General features: G+C 39.0%; 1 protein-coding gene across 4 annotated transcripts in view; it reads left to right on the forward strand.

Annotated features, from left to right (window-relative positions):
- Window positions 1-15,698, forward strand: part of gps1 (G protein pathway suppressor 1) — a 58,314-nt gene that overhangs the window by 19,452 nt on the left and 23,164 nt on the right. For all 4 annotated transcript variants that reach the window (XM_080208842.1, XM_080208843.1, XM_080208844.1 and 1 more), the window contains 4 exons: window positions 299-376; window positions 3,377-3,437; window positions 6,566-6,651; window positions 13,100-13,194. In XM_080208842.1, the coding sequence (XP_080064968.1) occupies window positions 299-376; window positions 3,377-3,437; window positions 6,566-6,651; window positions 13,100-13,194 (320 nt within the window). The remainder of the gene's footprint in view (window positions 1-298; window positions 377-3,376; window positions 3,438-6,565; window positions 6,652-13,099; window positions 13,195-15,698) is intronic.

Genomic DNA, 15,698 nt, shown 5'->3' on the forward strand with positions numbered 1-15,698 from the left:
CAAAAAGACCTTGACTCTAATCTAGGCTGTAATGTTATTCTGAACTTTATCCTTGATCTGCGCCCTCCACCCAAATCACTGCAGCCAGCACCACTGGAAAAAAATACCAGAGTATTATCCTTATTTCACGAAGAATGCAGCAGCTAAAAGTTTAAGACGGACTTTGCTGAGCTTGCAATGAACGCAATAAGTAAATGCACTCAATCAAATGTTTATTGCCAGTTTGGAAGATCGGTGCCTAGTGCTAAATAGTGAAGTCTGTTGACTTTTTAAATTAGATATAATTCTGTGTTCACAGGTCAGTATCTACCTCCAAAATTGGTCCCACGTTCTCAGTTATGTAAGCAAAGCAGAGTCTACACCAGAGATTGCAGAGGTCAGTAAATGTGTCTAAGTTTGTGTTCATAATTTATCTGATTTAATATGCAATGAAATGATGGCAAAAGTTATGATAGCAAAAAGCATGTAACTTTTCCACCTCCCGCTTGCTTTGGAAACAGTATGCAATATTTGCTGGACTCTTGCTAAATAGAAGTTTTTGAAGCTGTTCTGGAGTTTGCAAATAATGACTGGCTGTGTCAAATGTAGTAGGCAATGAAACGAAAAGGTGTAAAAGTGTTCTTTGCTATATGTAGCTTATTGCTTTCTAATCTGTAGATCTGTTTGATCACAAGATCGGACTTAACAATATTGCAACTTTTTATGGATTACTGGAAAATTTGTTGTTATCCCTGCATCTTTCTTAGTTGGATTCAGACTTTTATTAACTTGTTGAAGTAATCAATATCATTATTACTATTATTTATAGAAAACCATTAAATAAATATCAGCATATTGACAATAAAATGTCTTTTGTAAATTAAAATATGTATCAATTACAAGAACAGGTAAAATCCTACTCGTCCCAAAATACTTTTCTTGTGGCCACCTTGCATTTTAATTAGCTCAATGTAACATTTCTGGACTGCCTTCTTCAATTCCCCTCACTCGCATTGTCTTGATGTACTTTTCAGTTTTCCATTGGGTTTTGGAGTGACATAATTTAGAAGTCAGTGATGTAACTCAGAAACTGTGGTAATCCTAACACTGAGAGCTGGGCCAATCTCCTCAGTATTGCTTTTCCCAACTTGTCAGTTCCCCTGGGAAGTATCCATTGTTTTCTACCCTTCAGCCAATTTGTTATCCAAATCCAATTTTCTTCTGAATTACCACAGATTTGAACTTTTTCACCTTTCAGAATGTTCTGCAGAAAGACAGTCTAACACATTATGAGGCTTACCATAGTTTACTTGTGATGTCATTTCCTCAAAGAAGTAAGAGGGCATTCATTATACTTCATGCATTCTACAAAGCATTTGGGAGTCTTGAGATCCACAAGAGCCACTTTCTTCTTCACTTATTACATTTTCCTTTCGGCTTGCTAGGAAAATTGTAGCTGGTTTACATTGAGTTGAAGGTGGGAGGAAAGAAAGCAGATTATCATCTGACCATGAGTTGAAGCAGTCAGCAAAACAGTTAGTAGGATGCATGATTATTTTAGTGGAGGATAAAAGGAAGAATTAGCTTTGGACAGTGCAACATAACTATATATGATGTGATTACAGCACAGTAGTGCATACATCACTAAGTGGCTACAGTAAACTGATTTATAGAAAATCTTACAAAGGAAGGACTTGCTTTTGAAATGATTTTAAGAGTACTGGAAATCAGATGGCTGAGCTATTTTAACTTAATTTGGGTTATTAACACTACTTATTTAACTAATAGGATGAGTAAACGCTTTCAGATGCACTCCAGGTCTCTTAGATGTTCACCTTTTGAGTTTAGCTTTACTGATTAGAGGCAGTGTTAACACTTGGAAACCTCCATCTTCTGTGTGAGTTGCCAAACGACAGTTATGTTTCAGGAAAGACGTGAATTCTTGGCATTGAAAGTGCCTGTCACTATGCGACCCACAAACATAGTAGGTACTACAAGCATTGTAATGGGATTTCCTGTAGAGCAAGGTGGTCACAAACGTTTTTGGTAAAACATTGTATCAAAAGTACTGAATTTAAGGTACCATAGATATATACTAATTAATTGCTTGTGCCACTTACCACTTTCGGTTGATTAATACAAGCTTTCATGTATAATACGATGGTGCTGTGGGGTGGGGGAACTTCACAAACTTACACCATAAAGGCCATGTGGTTGTTAGTGTCTTAATCCACATCACCTCATGTAATGTGGCAAAATTGGAAAGAAATAAATGTCGATGAGTCAGTTTATAAGATGTAGCAACTTATAATTGTAAATGTTGAACAAAAATTGTAACAAATAGAACTAAGGTTTTTAACCAGAAAATGTATGTCCAATGCAAAGTTTTTAATATAATGTAGATTGATATAAATTGTATTTCAATCAGTTTATGTAATTGGAGGCCACTAACGTAGTGTGAGATTTTTATTTATTTGTCATTTGTAAGATACAGAGGAGGTCGCCATTTGACCTCTCCTAGTTCATTTGTGCAGCAAACACCTAGGGTTACTCTCCTTCAAGGCATCAAACTGTCTTGCTGGATTTCAGGGTTTTGTCTTTGTTTTTCTGTCCAGATGTTAGTTGCTGTACTGATCACTGTGTGTGAAGAAGAACTTCCTGATATTTAATTCTAAATTTGTCTTTTCCTGGATTTAACTTTTGCTTTTGTATCTTTTGTCTATTCTCAGTTTAGTTTGAAGTATTGAACCAGATCTAGCTTTTCTATACTTACTTCAATCTTGTATACCTTCTTAAGTTTAATTACAAGAAGGCTCCTTTCAAAGCTGATGAGCTGTGGCATGGTGGCACAGTGGTTAGCTCTGCTGTCTCAGCACCAGATGCCTGGATTTGATTCCTGACTTGGGTCACTGTCTGCAAGTTCTCCCTGTGTCTGCGTGGGTTTCCTCTCTCAGTCCAGAAGGTGTGCTGGTTAGGTGCATTGACTATGCTAAATTCTCCCTCAATGTACCTGAGTAGGCACCAGAGTGTGACGACTAGGGGGATTTCACAGTAACTTCATTGCAGTGTTGATGTAAGTCTACTTGTGACACTAATAAATGAACTAAGAAGTATATTATTTTCTGCTGATGGTGAGAGTCAGTCTTATGGGTCTTTAAACCAACTTCAAGCCTTCAATGTGCCACTTGTGACTCATTGGCCACAGCTCAGTGACTATGCTGCTGAAGTTTGAGCAGCTTGTACTCTGGTATAAGCTGAACTAGTCTAGACATATTTTGTTTTTTGCTGCAGCCAGATCTTGGATTAGTAGGGGAGTGGAACTTTTTTAACACTTGTGTGATATAATGGTGCTCATTTTCTTTTCTGTTTGCTCAGATGATGTATTCTTTCTTTACAGCAAAGAGGAGAGAGGGACAGTCAGAACCAGGCTGTGCTGACCAAGCTGAAATGCGCAGCAGGTTGGTGAGAATTTTGGTATTTTCCACTGTCCGACCTTGGAGGAGGAATCTACAAGTGTTATAGTTAAATAACTGTTACCCCTGATCACTGTCTGAATCTCTAAGTGTTTCGGAATTAATTTCCTTCAGCAAATTAGATTAGAGATATTCCGAAGATTATGATAACAGTAGCCATTGATTTTATTCAGAAGTAAACATCTTTGGTGGGAAAGGTATTTTTCAGTTGTATGAGATTTTTCTTGTATAAGTTGAGGTCACTGTCTTGGGATTGACTAATATCAAAACTTTTTCACTATTATTACTAGTTTCTCAACGAATCTGTGTGTCAAGTTAATGGTAGATTTCTCAAAATGAAATCAGATTTATAATAGTGCTTCAGCCATTCACATTACAGCAGAATTCAGCTGAATCACTGTAACCAAAACAGTGGTCGCCTCACTACAGGAAGGATGTGGAATCTATTGAGAGGGTGCAGAGGAGATTTACAAGAATGTTGCCTGGATTGGGAGGCCTGCCTTATGAAGATAGGTTGAGGGAGCTAGGTCTCTTCTCCCTGGAGAGACGAAGGTTGAGAGATGACCTGATAGAGGTTTATAAAATGTTGAGAGGAATAGATAGGGTGGATTCTTGGAGGCTATTTCCCAGGGCTGAAATGGTTGCTACGAGAGGACACGGGTTTAAGGTGCTGGGAAGCAAGTACAGAGGAGATGTTAGGGGTAAGTTTTTCACTCAGAGGGTGGTGAGTGAGTGGAATCGGCTGCCGTCAGAGGTGGTAGAGGCGAACTCGCTGGAGTCTTTTAAAAGACTTCTGGATGAGATGTGGGATCTAATGGTATTGGGAGTTACAGATAGTTCTATAGCTTGGTAGGTATGGATGTGATTGGCGCAACTTGTGGGCCGAAGGGCCTGTTTGTGCTGTAGTGTTCTATGTTCTATGTTCAAAACATTTTTTATCAGGAATTATGATTTTACGGGATATAAAGATTTGGTCAAACTCCGAAGAAGAGTCGTATGGACTTGAAACATTAATTCTGTTTCACTCTACACAGATGCTGCCAGACCTGCTGAGTTTATCCAGCGTGTTATGTTTTTACTTAGGATAATATGTATAAGGTTACAGATTAATTGAGTAATTCTACATAATAGTGTTGGATGGTGATTTATGAAAAATGTCTTCTTGATGGGGTCATTGATTAAACGTGGAATAGCCATCAGATAATTTATCTATATTAAATATCTTCAAAGATCATATCCAAACGCCTGTATCACATAAATATAAATTTACCAATTGATCTCCTGCGCCATTGTGCACGAAGTCAAAGTCGAGTATAGTCGTCAGATAAAACATGATGTTGGATGGAGCGAATCGACCTTGGGCGTGGAGATATAATCGAACCAATATTTTAAACCCAGACATTCTGTCTTAATATATATTTGACCCTTTGGGGAGCAGAAAATATAATTGGTTGACGTATAGATGTTTCTCTGCAATTGATACTGAAGAGTTGAGCCAAAAAGAAAACTGAGGCACAAGGGTGTTGCCACAGATATATCCATAACGTTTGGTAGAATTACTAATAATATGCTGGAGCTAGCCATTAGACCAGCCACATCTTATGTTCTTATGTTCTTATAAATGCTATGGTTACTAGAGTACATGAGAGACTGGGTATTCTGCAGTGAGTGATTTGCCTCCAGTCTCCTCAGCATGCCTCTACAGCACTCGTGTTGTCTAATAGCATGCTGGCTGTGTCCAGTTCTATTAGCATTCGAGATGTTGAGGACAAAATAAACTTCCTTTCCCATCCTTCTATATTCACACGCTACATGTTGTTTCCTGTTGTGATGAAAATGCTTTTCCTGATCTGTTTTTGTTTAAATATTTCCAATTTTCCTAACACATACATTTTCTTTGCCAGTTTTCTTCCCTCTTCTGAATTACATTTTCTTATTCAGCCCAGTGGCTTCTAGTTTTTGTTCAAGATTTTATTTTAAGTTTTGAATAAACCTTAAACCTCAGTTTTTCCACTGTTGAGTCCATAAAGCCTGTGTCATTAGTACTCAACACAGCTGGAGGGGGTGTTTGTTGCTGCCACATGTCTTGGGGCTCCTTTTACAAACTACCAACAATGGGATGATGTGTGAGCTGAATTCAACATAATAAATAAGAGAAGGAAAGAAAAACAAACTTGCAATTATTCAATACTTTTTGCATCCTCAGGATTCCCAAAGGCATGTTTGAAATGCAGTCACATTGTTTGAGAGATAACTACAGCAGTCACTTTGCGAAGAACAAAGTGTTGCAAACAGCATGGGACAAATGGCCGGTGGCTGAGGGATGAAAATTAATCAAGAGAACAGTAAAATTTCATATTCTTTGAAAAAGTGTCATGAGGTAACTTACATCCACAAGAACAGAAAATTTGAATCTCTCAATTGAAATATGGAACCTCTGGGAATGCAGCATTCCCCTGATTTTGCAATGAAGCTTCAACCTAAATTATGTGTTCAGTCCTGGAGTGGAACTTGAATTCATATCTTCCAACTTGAGACAAGTATACTACCACTGAGCCAAGCTGACAATAGAGTCATAGAGGTTTACAGCATGGAGACAGACCCTTTGGCCCAACTTATCCACGCTGTCCTTTTTTTTTTAAAACCCCTAAGATAATCCCATTTGGCCCATATCCCTCCATACCCATCTTACCCATGTAACTGTCTAAATGTTTTTTAAGGACAAAATTGTACCCGCCTCTACTACTACTTCTGGCAGCTTGTTCCAAACATTCACCACTCTGAAAAAATTGACCTTCTGGACCCTTTTGTATCTCTTCTGTCTTAAACCTTAAACCTATGCCCTCTAGTTTTAGACTCCCCTACCTTTGGGAAAAGATATTGACTATCGAGTTGATTTATGCCCCTTATTAGTTTATAGACCTCTATAAGATCACCCCTCAGCTTTCTGAACTCCAGAGAAAAACAATTTTGGTCTCAATAGTGACTCTTGAGAAAAGTTAGTGAATGTGCTATCCTAATATACCCTTTCATTTGGATCAATCTCTGAAGAAGATATGTAAGCATTGTTTTCATGCTTTGCTTCTGAACTGTGCTTTGTGGTATATCCGTAGGTCTGGCAGAATTAGCAACTCGAAAATACAAGCAAGCAGCCAAATGTTTCTTGCTGGCTTCTTTCGATCACTGTGACTTTCCTGAGGTAAGACCCAATTCATGGAATGCAGTTATAATTTTAACTTGGAGAATGCACAGACAGGCTGAAGTACACACATGAGCTGATTGTGAAGCCTCACTGTTAAATGGTCAATTAATAGGCAAAAACATTTTGACATTGTTGGAATTTGTAAAAAAAAAGGAAGTTTGATTAATCCAACCTTGCTGTTTAAATTTATCTTTTTTTTGTTTTGGGAGCTTGAGTTTTTTAATATGAATTTTTAACGTTAGTTTTCCTGAAACCTCTTGACATATTTGAGGAATTGGGCTGATAATTCATCAGCTCATCAAGGATCGTTTCATTATGTATATTTCTTGTTGCCTATATATATTCCCTGAAGTGCATTGAATCCACTCCATGCTTTGGCACACATATGTGATATATTTTTGCTTAGATTCGTCACTTAGATGCACATTTTTGAATAGAAACCATATTTTTCTTTGAAAGTAACTTGCCCCCCATTCCACCAAGGGAGATTACTTTTTTAATATTCTCTCCTTTCAAGGCCACCATTCCCCAGCTGAGAGCAAAATGTTAACAGTTCCTACCTCGCTGTTCATTTTCCTCTACAGCCAGTTATTAGTATGGGAGCAACTAAAAACTATGATAAAATTTTTAAAGAATTCTTGCACAGCATGTGGGCATCACTGACCACAACAGCATTTTTATTGTCCGTCCCCAATTGTCCTTGAAAAGGTAGGGTGAGTTGCCTTCTTGAAATGCTACAGTCCATGTGATAAAGGTACACTCTCAATGTTATTAAGCAAGAAGTTCCAGGATTTTTACCCAGCAACAGTGAAAGACCAGCAATAAGTTCCAAGTCAGGATGATGTGTGGCTTGAGGGGAACTTGCAGGCGTGATGTTCTTCTCACTTTGTCCTTTTAGATGGTAGAGATTGTAGGTTTGGAAGGTGCCATTGAAAGAGTATTGCTGAGTTAATTGCTGTGCCATCTTGTCGATGGCACACATGACTTGCACAGTGTATTGGTGATGGAGAGGGTAGGTGTTGAAAGGGGTGGATGGGGTTCCAATCAACCAGGTTGCTGTTTCCTGGATGGTGTCAAGCTTCAAGCAAGTGAAGAGTATTCCGTCAAACTTGTGATATGCCTTGTAGATAGTGGACAGGCTTTGGAGAGTGAGAAGGTGAGTTACTTTCCACAGAATTCCCAGCCTTTGACCTGCTCTTGTAGCCGTAGTATTTACATGATTGGTCCAGTTCAGTTTCTGGTCAATGGTAACATTCACGGGTAAGATTACTGCCATTAATTGTCAAGGGAAGGTAGCTGGATTCTCCCTTGTTGGAGATGATCATTGTCTGGTACGGATGCTACTTGCCATTTAACACCCCAAGCCTAAATGTTGTAAAGGCATTGCTGCATATGGGCATGAACTGCCTCACTATTTGAGGAGTTGCGAATGATGCTGAGTATTGCGCAATCAGTGAACATCCCCACTCTTGGCCTTATGTGGAGGGAAGGACGTTGATGAATCAGCTGGAAATGGTTGGACCGAGGACACTACACTGAGAACTCATACAATAATGACCTGGAACTCAGTTAATTGACCCAACAACCACAACTATCTTTCTTTGTGCCAAGTGTGACCCCAAGTGATCCCCATTCACTCCGGTTTTGCTAGGGCCTCTCGTTTCCACACTTGTTCAAATGCTGCCTCGATGTCAAGGCAGTCACTCTCACCTTGCACCTTGAGTTCAGCTACTTTGTCCATGTTTGGACTAAGGCTGTACTGAGGTCAGGAGCTGAGTGATCCTGACAGAACCCAAATTGAGCATCACTGAGCCAATTATTGCTGTGTAAGCGCTGTTTGATAGCACTGTTAGTGACATCTTCATCACTTTGCTGATGATCAAGAAAAAACTGGTGGGGCCAATTGGCAAATTTGATTTTGTTCCACTTGTTGTGTGCAGGACATACCTGGGCAATTTCACACATTTCCGGATGATGTGGGTGTTTTAACTGCAGTGGAACAGTTTGCTTAAGGGTGCAGCTGGTTCTGGAGCACAAGCCTTCAGTACTGTTGCAGGAATGTTGTCTGGGCCCAAGCCTTTTCAGTACACTCATCTGTTTCTTGGTATCATATGGAATGAATCAAATTAGCTGAACACTGGTACTGTTGATGCTAGGAACCTTGGAAAGAGGCTTAAATGGATCATCAACTCAATACATCAGACTTGAAGATTATTGCAAATGATTCAGCCTTTTCTTTGCAAAGATGTATGGGCTCCCGTATCATTGAGGATGGAATATTTGTGGGGCATCTTCCTTCAGTTAGTTAATTGTCCACCACCATTCATGACTGGATGTGTCAGGACTGCTGAGCTTGGATCTGATCTGTTGGTTGTGAGATCACTAAGCTCAGTCTATTGCATGCTGCTGTCCTTTTTGCTGTGCAAAGTAGTTTTTTCTTGTATCTTCACCTAGTTGACACCTTATTTTTGGTTATGCCTGTTGCTGCTCCGGGCGTGCTCTCCTACATTCTTCATTGAACTGGTCGATCCTCCAGTTTGATGGTAATGGAGGAATATGCTGAACCGTCAGGTTACAGGTGGTGGTTATATATAATTCATGGCCCACAGTGCCTCAGATGACCAGTTTTGAGTTACTAGATCTATTCAAAATCAATGTCCATTTAGCACGGTAATAGTGTCCTGCAACATGATGGAAGAGATCCTCAATATGAATACTGGACTTTGCCTCCATAAAGGCTGTGTGGGTCATTCTGATATCCATCTATGACCGGTAGATTGGTGAGGACAAAGTCAGGTAGGTTCTTTATCTCGTTGGTTCCTTCACCACCAGCTGATGACCCAGTCTAGCAGCTGTGTCTTTTAGCTTTGTCAGTGGTGGTGCTACCAAGCTATTCTTAATTATGGGCTTTGAGGCCCCCATCCAGACATTTTGTATCCTCGTCACCTTCAGTGATTCCTTCAAATGATTTTCAACATGGAAGCGTTTGGATTTATTAGTGAGGGAGCAGTAGGTAGTAAGCAGCAGGAGGTTTCCTTGCCCATGTTTGACCTGATGCCATGAGATTTTAATGAGGTTCAGAATTGATGATGAGATCTCTCAGGGCAACCCTCTCGACTGTATACCACTGTGCTGCTACCTCCTTGTGGGTTTATCCTGCCAGTGGGATAGGACATACCCAGGGATGGCAATGGTGGTGCTAGGATAGTGCTTGTAAGGTATGATTCATGAGCGTGTCCATGTTAGGCTATTGTTTGATTCATCCTTTGGACAGCTCTCCCAAATTATGGCATGAGCTTCAAGTATATGATAACAAGGATTTTGCAGGGTTGACAGGGCTGGACTTGTTATTTCCATTGTCTAGGTCAATGTCGTGTAATCTGTCCAGCTTCATTCCTTTTTGTGCACTTCATTGTGGTTTGATATAACTGAGTGGCTTGCTAAGCCATTTCAGAGGGCTCCAAGAGTCATGCACTTTGCTGTGCACCTTGAATTACATCTAGACCAGACCAGGTAAGAACAGCAGATTTCCTTCCTAAAGGACATCAGTGACCAGATGGGTTTTTATGACAATCCATAAAAGTTTCATGGTCACTGTGACCAATACTAGCTTTTCAATTCCAGATTTAGTGACCGAATTTAAATTCCATTTTGTGGGATTGGAATCCAAAGCATTAGGCTCTTGAATACTGTGACATTACCACTACATCGCTACCACGGATTGAGATCATCCAAATCGAAATGAGAAAAAAATTCTCCATAAAATACTCCAGAGAAGAAGGTTTGGTGGAGGACCCACTGAGATTAATGCAGTAAATTGATAAGAATTAACAATAATTAGAAACACAAAGAGGAAACCAAAATTTGAGTTTAATTAAGGTGTTAAAACTAAAAACTAAAGTTGCTTCTAGTGTGCTTAAAGCGAACATGCCTTGGATTAGATGGTATCTATCTGAGTTTATTCTGTCTCTGAACGCATTGCCTGAGAGTGAGGGCTTAGTATCACCTACAAATGTCATATTCAACTTCAAATTGGAGTCAGAAGTAAAGAGGGTGATTCTCCCAAAAAAATTTGAAGTGTCGTATTTGCGTAAATCATGCTGGTTTTTTCAGTGGGAGTTTCAAATGGATCTAGATTTTGTACTAGATTGGATAGTAAATATGCTTTATAATTGTGGAATTGCAATGAATAACCAAATGCTAAATTATGTTGCTAGTTCAGTAGAATACAAATTGAAAACTATCATATTAAGACTTGTATTGTACTTCGATCATTTTGCATCATGAAGTGTTTTAATTTCGGTCAGTAAAATACAGAAAGCATTTAAGTTCAGGTAGCACAGAGAAGAAGCAGGAGGCTGATTGCTGACCCAAGTGGAAGAGGAAACTTAGTACGTGAACAAAATGCAGGACGGATGTCTTCAGGATCTTAAAGCCATACGTTGTTTCTTGCTTCATATAAAGATTTGTTTAAAAACAGAGAAGACAGTGAGCTAGTTAGCATTATCTTTGATTGAATACTGACAGGTTCACTCTAGGACGAGTTTTATCCCATGCTTAGTGTACAGCTGGTACTACTTCATTGGCCCCATGTCCAAGAGCTTAAATATGTAGCTCTTATTTGATAAGGTCAGGGATTGTTAATTAGAAAACACTTTTGGTACATCTTTGGAATCTGTGGTTGTTGTTTTTCCTCTAAAGATTTAGCATAAATGAGATTGTTAAATGTAATTGTAATATGGGCCATATAATTCCTTGCTATCTCATATAGATGAAAATTCATATATCAACTAATCCTATTGCTGGGGGGGCGTAATTTGGAAGGAGTTTCATGTGGCTTTAACGCTGAAAGTTTTAACATTCAAATGTTTGCAAAGTTTCCATCCAGTAATGTTTTTAACATTAGCAGATTTCTCTTGTTACTTTGTGAAAATTAACCAGTAAGATGCAAGTAGGGTGCAAGTTTCTTGCAAGAAACTTAATTTGAAACATCTTGTAATTAAAAAAATAATAGAATCATTCGGCCCTTCAAAAATGCTTCGCCATTCAGTAAGATCTTGACTGATCTGATTATAGTTTCAATTGCGCTTCCTTATCTTGCCCCTGTGACTCTTGACTCCTTTGCCTATCAAAACTGTAGCTACCTTGCCTTGAGAAAAATTCAGTGACCCAGCCTCCATAGCATTATGTGGAAGATAATTCCATAGACATAACAGCCCTTTCAGGGAAAAAAAAATCTCATCTCACTATTAAAATGGAGACCTCTTATTCTTCAATTATGTACCCGAGTTTCACCCACAAGAGGAAACATCCTCCCAGTCTCCACCCTATTAAGTCACCTCAGGATCTTGTATGTTTCAGGAAGATCACTTCTCTAAACTCTGATGGATATAAGCCCAACTTGTTGCATCTTTCGTCATTAGTTAAGCCCTTCATCTCCAGAAGGAACTAGGTGAACCTACTCTGAACTGCTGCTAACATTATATCTTCAAATAAGGGAACCAAAACTAGATATGGTCTCACCAAAGCCCTGTAAAGCTGCAGTAAAACTTCCCTACTTCTATACTCCATTCACCTTGCATGAAACTTCAACATTCCATTTGCTGCCTTACTCACTTGCTGTACCTATGTTCTAGCATTTTGTGATTCATGAACCAAGACACTCAGATCCACCTTCTTGCACTATCGAGTTCTGCAATTTCTTTCCTCTCAAATAATATATTGCTTTTCTATTTTTCCTGCCGCATTAAGCTCATCTGCCAATTTTTTTTTCTCACTTGCTTATGTTCCTTTGCATACTTTCTTTCTCTGCTTGCCAACTTACTTTCTTTCTTATTTGTCATAGTATCATCAATAAATTTAGCTACCATACATTGGGTACCTAAGTCAAGTCATTGATATAGATTGAAAATAGTTGAGGGCTCTGTGGCACTCCACTAGTTACAGCTTTACAAAACACATAAGACCTATTTATCCTTACCATCTGCTTCCTGTTAGATTAATAGAGGATTTTTTTTCTAAAGACTTCTTGCACATGGTACTTAACATTTTAATTCTATGACCCATTTTAATGGAATTGTAAGAATTTAGTCTGTTTTGAAGAAACAGATATGATAGTATTATATATTGGAGTTGGATAACACTAGAAGGGCAGGATGACTTAAATATATTCTGAATTTGTGCACCCTCAAAAGACTTGAATGAAATGCGAAGCAGTTGCTGTGGATGCTTAGTATTTCTTCGTAATTAGATTTAATGCACTGAACTCTCCAGTGCAGAATGCTTGAGACCAGTTTTTTTTAAAGGTTGAAGGAGGAATTACCTCGATCAAAATTTTGATTTTCCATTATTTAGAAATGGTTGAAAAGTGAAAACAAATTGTATTGAAGTGTGTAAAACATCCACCTGGATTAAGTTCAACCTGACTATGTTTGTTTTCTTCCAGCTGCTGTCTCCCAGCAACGTAGCAGTTTATGGAGGACTTTGTGCACTGGCCACTTTTGATAGACAGGAGCTGCAAAGAAACGTCATCTCCAGCAGGTAAAGATAATATTCGTTTCTTTAGAAATGCTCCAAGTGTGTGAGCCTCATTTCATTTTACAAGAAATAAATTATTAAGGAGACACAACTTTATTTTAAGAAAAGCAGGTTGATCATCAATTACATTTTCCTCTATCTGGGAAACAAGTAAGAGAACTACCTGGAGTTTTTTGTAATTTCCAAACTACTTTTTCAAAAAAAAAACTAACTGGACTAAGCAGTCTGGAATGATGTAATTGTTGAGCATGTGATTTCAGTAATGAAAACGAAAAAAATTAGTCAATGGCTATATGCTTGTATGCCCAACATGTCTCGGTAGCTTCTGATCCGTTTAACTGACGATACATGTCACACTTTTTTGGCTCAGTTGAGGAGTGGAGTGTATAATTGTTCTTGAATAGATTGGCTTGATGGAAATCTGAAAGTCTGATCTTTCAGAAAAGTCTATTGAGGCACTGGTAACTACTGTAAGGGCGAAATGTATGGTGGCATTGGACAGCTCCCAACTGGGCAAAAGAGGCAACAAGTGCAGGTGGGACTAGGCAGAAAAATGGCTCGGCACAGCCAATAAGGGCCAAAAGGCCTGTTTCTGTGCTGTAATATTCTATAGTTCTAAGTGTGCCAACTTGCCTCCAGCAATGTGTAAACATGGTATTGATAAATTGGAGGACCTTTCAGGAGGTTCAGAATGAACTAGGATGGCTTTAAGAAGTGCATAGAGGTGAAAAATAAATATCATGTTATACATAATGTATATGATTCATTTAAATGAAATGTAAATACACAACTGGAAATATCAAGAAATTTATACCAAAAATTTTACTAATGCCGAGAAATGTAAAAGTGTAGCAAGGTAGAAGTAACTAAAACAACAGGAATTTAAAAAATTAATTCACAGCATGTGGACATTGCTCACAAGCTAACATTTATTGCTAGTTGCCTCAATGCCCTTGAGAAAGTGGTAGCCAGACACCTTGAAAGATACTTTCCACAATGATGTTGAGGCAATTTCAAGAACCTGATCCAATAGTGATGTAGTTCCAAGTTAGGATGATGTGTCATTGGAGAGGAACATGGAGGTGATGTTTCCACTACCTTGTTCTCGTTATAGAGACAGTGGGTTTGGGAAGTTAAAGCGTGCTGTAGTACACCGTGTGGATGGTACTCACTGCAATCATGGTAAAGTGATCATGGAGCAGTTGAATGTTTAATGTGATGGATGATGACCTAATCAAGAGAACTGCATTTCCTAGATAGTGCCGAGCTTCTTGAGTTGCACTCATACAAGCTCATCAAAACTTATTCCATTGTAGTCTTGAAAATGTTGGAATAATCACTAAGAAACACAACAAATATGTCAGGCATAGATCATCTCCAAAAAAAACTCCCCCGACATTCAATGATATTGGCGTCAACAAAACACACAACATTTACTTCCTGCGGGTTTCCATTAACTCAAAACTCAACTGGACCCTGCTGCAAAAATACTGTGACTAAAACAGTATCAGAGACTGGGAATTTCTGTGACAAACAATTCAGCTTCTGACTCCCCAAAGCCTTTCCTCCTCCTCAAGGAGTCGAGGATGACTTGCATCCATGCTAAAAATGAGTTCTCAGGTGACTGAAGAAACCAATGCCCAACCTACAGTCTGTGTCACAGGAGGGGCAGACGTTGGTTGGAGGAGCGGGTGGGTTACCATGTGCTCCTTTTGTTGTCGACATTTTACTCTAGCCTGTTCTCGACAATGTAACTCAAGGTGTTCAGCTCCTTCCCGGATACCTTTCTTCCATTTTGGGTGGTCTTGGGCCAGGGATTCCCAAGTGTTGCATGTTTTCAAGGTGGCTTTGAGGGTGTCGTTGAAGTGTTTCCTCTGCTCTCCTTGGGCTTGCTTGTCACGTTGAAGCCCCAAGAAGAGCACTTGTTTCAGGGGCCTTGAGAGAGGTATGCAGAAATGTGATCTGCCCATTGGAGCTGATTGAGTGTGATTAATTCTTCAATGCAAATTGTTTTTCCATTTTGGATTTGGAGACTTTAGAATCCAAGCTCCAAAATGGACTCAGGCTGGCTAAATGTTTACTGAACACCATGGCTGAGCGATTTTTGAGTTACTATTGATGATTGCTATTTTGTACCATCTGATTGAATGGCCTTGAGATATCCTCCAATGTTGGAATGCTTGGAGGCAAACATGAACAGCCAGTTAATATTCAGTTTATTGGAAGTTCTGAACTATTATGGAACCTTACAAAATTGATGGCTATGACTACGGCTACCTCTGAAAGTGATGGCAGCAAAGGAAGTTGTGAACATTTTGTAAATGAGTTAATTGTAGAGACAGTCCATGGGTTTCTCTTGTGAGTTGGTTAAGGATCCCCTGCACACCATGGTTTTTCCTGTTTCCTGCTAAACATCTTACAAGGTTCCTGATTTGTCTCTCTGAAACATTCCTAAATGTTTCATACATTATGAATTATTTTGAAATTGTGTTTTATAAACAAACTTT

The sequence above is a fragment of the Carcharhinus amblyrhynchos genome, chromosome 21 (assembly GCF_965287045.1).
Source record: "Carcharhinus amblyrhynchos chromosome 21, sCarAmb.v2.hapA, whole genome shotgun sequence".
Classification (NCBI taxonomy): domain Eukaryota; kingdom Metazoa; phylum Chordata; class Chondrichthyes; order Carcharhiniformes; family Carcharhinidae; genus Carcharhinus; species Carcharhinus amblyrhynchos.